Source organism: Bidens hawaiensis, unplaced genomic scaffold (genome assembly GCF_021521415.1).
Source record: "Bidens hawaiensis isolate Kalapana, Puna unplaced genomic scaffold, B.hawaiensis_p1.1 tig00031842_1, whole genome shotgun sequence".
In the NCBI taxonomy this organism is placed as follows: domain Eukaryota; kingdom Viridiplantae; phylum Streptophyta; class Magnoliopsida; order Asterales; family Asteraceae; genus Bidens; species Bidens hawaiensis.
In genome coordinates, this window is record NW_027495393.1 from 200,120 (window position 1) to 203,895 (window position 3,776).

At 32.5% G+C, this 3,776-nt stretch overlaps 1 protein-coding gene across 1 annotated transcript; it reads left to right on the forward strand.

Annotated features, from left to right (window-relative positions):
- Window positions 1-219: 219 nt before the first annotated feature.
- On the forward strand, window positions 220-3,776 carry LOC143582708 (serine/threonine-protein kinase TOUSLED-like). The gene is made up of 12 exons (XM_077065200.1): window positions 220-298; window positions 395-439; window positions 593-705; window positions 959-1,025; window positions 1,386-1,452; window positions 2,037-2,134; window positions 2,211-2,390; window positions 2,523-2,733; window positions 2,821-3,085; window positions 3,214-3,268; window positions 3,416-3,577; window positions 3,650-3,776. Exons 3-12 carry the CDS (start codon window positions 596-598, stop codon window positions 3,743-3,745), a joined length of 1,311 nt encoding a protein of 436 aa, XP_076921315.1. The 5' UTR covers window positions 220-298; window positions 395-439; window positions 593-595; the 3' UTR covers window positions 3,746-3,776.

Consider the following 3,776-nt stretch of genomic DNA (forward strand, 5'->3'; position numbering starts at 1 on the left):
TGGTGCCACAAATCTTGGATATCTAACTTCAGATTATTTAAAGTGGGTGACGTATGCTTGACAGTGAAAATTAAAAATTTTGGTGCCATTTTGTATTCATTTTTTTATGTGTATGTTTATATGTCGGTGTCATCCGTTTTTTTGGTTCTCACTGAAAGTGTTCTCTTCTTTTTTTTTTAATTACAAAAAGGAGGAAATCACATCATTGCGAGCCAAAATAAAAACACTAGAAGAGGACTTAAGGAAAGCACGTCAAGAGGCTTCAGAATATCAACATCTATGCCAGCAGTTGGAAAAGGTTTAATTGCTATCAGCTGCTTATTAAAAAATTCAGAAGCTGCATTATACTTTGTCCAATCAAACATCACAATTTATGTTTTATTGTCTTGTACAGGAACTCAAGGAGCTTAAAAATAATGAACATCAAGTGAAACCAAAAGTGAGCTTTCTTTTTCTGCCCTCATATCACTTTTATCAGCTTGCATTTCTACAAGGATAGATTAACTTGTGTTAAAATTCAATTTTTGTAGTATGGTGCTTTTTTTTCCTGCTTTGCTAATAAGATCATTAAATATATATTTCTTTATTGCAGAGAATGAAAGTCATATCTGATTTGCTGATTTCTGTCTCTAAAGCTGAGAGACAAGAAGCAAGGATGAAAGTGAGACACGATTCTTCTAGACTTGGGAATGTGGGTGTTATCAGGTAAAAACGTCCTATTACCTCACTTTAGTTAATTAGCTGTTGACCTATTGGTTGACCAGCATACAACCTATCTTCAGTTTAGTCAATATAGAAATCATAATCTATTACATACAGTCATTTAAACAGCATCGTCGTATGATGTATTTATCTGATAAACTTGATGGTTGACCAACATACAATCCATCTTCTGTCTTTTACTTTATTTGAAGTGCACCTGATATTTGAATTTTCTTGCTTTTTGGTAAAACTGCAGGGCTGGAACAGTCATATCTGAGACTTGGGAAGATGGGCAAGCAATTAAGGATCTTAATGCTAACCTGGTGTGTTCTATTTGATTTTCATTTAGTTTGAATGACTCCTTTATGTTCACATTAAGTTTTTAGGAGAAATTAACCGCAAAGTCTAGATATTGTTATTGTAAAATGAAGGATCAGTTTAAACCTCCCACATTAAACTCCATAGACCTAGGAATCTTGGATATAATTGAACCCGCAAAATATAAAATTAATGTGAACCATCAAAATACAAAATTATTACTCTGTTAATAATTTACTATTGGTTCACACTTAGAAATGATAACTCAATAATGCTGCAATCAGAATCTCTGTATCTTTCTTGCTTGTTCAATAACCATCAGAAATTTGTAGTGTGTTTTTACATTCCCTTTTCTTCTTCTGAAGAGGCGATTGTTAGAATCAAGGGAGGCTGTTGACAGACAGCGGAAGTCACTAAAGAAAAAACTGCCAGGTAAATATATCAATTTTTATTTTTCAAGTCTGTTTCCTCAAACAACTGGAAAAATAAATAAATAGTTTTTTAATATAGAGGATTTGGTTTAATCTCTCATAAAACAATAAATTTTGGTCGCATTCCAGTGAGAAATACACAATGATTGCATTATTTACATCAGCTTTACTCAATGATTTTTTTCAAAAGTAGATAAATAAATACATAATATTCCATGCTACTATTAAAGCGACTAATCACTTACCCTGTGTCCCACTGTTATTATTCACAAGCAAAAAAAATACAATTTAAAAAAGGTAGATTTTAGTTAGCAGAATACCTAATTCGTCTTTAGTTCATCAAAGTTACTAGTTGACTTGGATAAGGGTAAAATGGGAAAAATAGTGAATTCTAAGCATCCTTAATTGTAATTTGTAAATGGGCAGTTATTTTGAGACAAACAAAGTTATAAATATTGATGATTCTGGGACAAGGTGAGAAAGTATTTTAAGTAAAAGGAAAAGGCTAGTCTGTTATTTTTTGGAGCGTGAAAAATAATACTTCTGTTCTAACCAAGTTTAAAATCCATTAATTTCTCTTTAAAGATAAAGGCGATGGAACTGAAGCTGAATTAGGACTCTCAGAAGAAGATATCATAATCCAGGATGAAATTTACAAATCCCGTCTAGCCAGCATCAAGCGTGTGAGTTTCTTTACCTGTGAAATATTTTTATACTTTCTAAGTTATGAAAATATTAATTTAAGTTTCTATATAACAGGAAGAGGAAACCTATGTGCGTGAAAGAGACCGATATGAATTAGAAAAGGGACGACTTATACGTGAAATGAAACGTATAAGGGATGAAGACGGTTCTCGGTTCAATAATTATCAGATCTTGAATCATCGATACGCCCTCTTAAATCTTCTCGGGAAAGGAGGATTTAGTGAGGTGTACAAGGTCAGATTTTTTATTTGTTATTTAATTGTAACACATTTACGAGTCCTTTGAGTCCTTTTTATGATTTGTTACACATTCACATGTGAATAAACCTATCTGCAGTTATTTGAAACTACAACTTTTCTTTATCAGGCATTTGATTTGGTGGATAATAGATACGTTGCATGTAAACTTCATGGTTTAAATGCCAATTGGAGTGAGGATAAAAAGCAAAGTTATATACGTCATGCTATACGTGAATATAATATTCATAAGACCTTAGTGCACCATCACATTGTTCGGCTATGGGACATCTTTGAGATAGATCAAAATACTTTTTGCACAATTTTGGAGTATTGCAGCGGTATGTATATATATTCTATCCTTTTTCTCCATATAATTTAATGTAAGTTTTTGTATGATTTCATTTCATTGTTGATTGTAAATACAGGTAAAGATCTTGACGCTGTTCTTAAAACGACACCTGTATTGCCAGAAAGAGAAGCTAGGATAATTATATTTCAGATATTTCAAGGGCTTATTTATTTGAACAAAAGAAACCAGAGGATTATTCATTATGATTTGAAGCCCGGGAATGTTCTTTTTGATGAATTTGGTGTGGCAAAAGTAACTGATTTTGGTCTTAGCAAGATTGTGGAGGATGATGTTGGATCCCAAGGCATGGAACTTACATCTCAGGGAGCTGGAACGTATTGGTGAGTGTTCCTCGTTGTACCTGATTACGCCCTCTGTTTGACTTTTCAAAGTCAAACCTAATATTTACCTACGTTTATACATGAACTCTTTTTCTTTTTCATCATCATCTTTATTATTATTACCTCAGGTACCTCCCTCCAGAATGCTTTGAGTTAAGTAAGATTCCTCTTATTTCATCGAAGGTCAGTGATACGTTTTCCACTTAATTATGTTCTTACTAGTTAAATAACAAGAAAACGATTTATATTTATTCATTCAGATTTTCTTAAGACTCTTATTTGCATGTTTAAATAAGCAATGATCTTTTTTTTTTTTTTTTTTGAAAATAGGTTGATGTATGGTCAGCGGGTATTCTTTTGTACCAAATGCTTTTTGGTAAACGCCCTTTCGGTCACGACCAAACACAAGAACGCATATTACGTGAAGACACCATAATTAAAGCCCGAAAAGTCGAGTTCCCTACTAGGCCTTCTGTCTCTAGTGAAGCAAAAGTAAGTTCGTCATTCCATTTGTTATTTTATTAAGTTAAATTTTGTTACTGTTAATATTATTTTTATATGCAGGAGTTTATTAGGAGGTGTTTAACTTATAACCAAGAAGAAAGACCTGATGTGTTAGCCATTGCTCAAGATCCCTACCTCATATATTCCAAGAAATAAACAAGACATAAAATGTAATTTTGTCTACTAC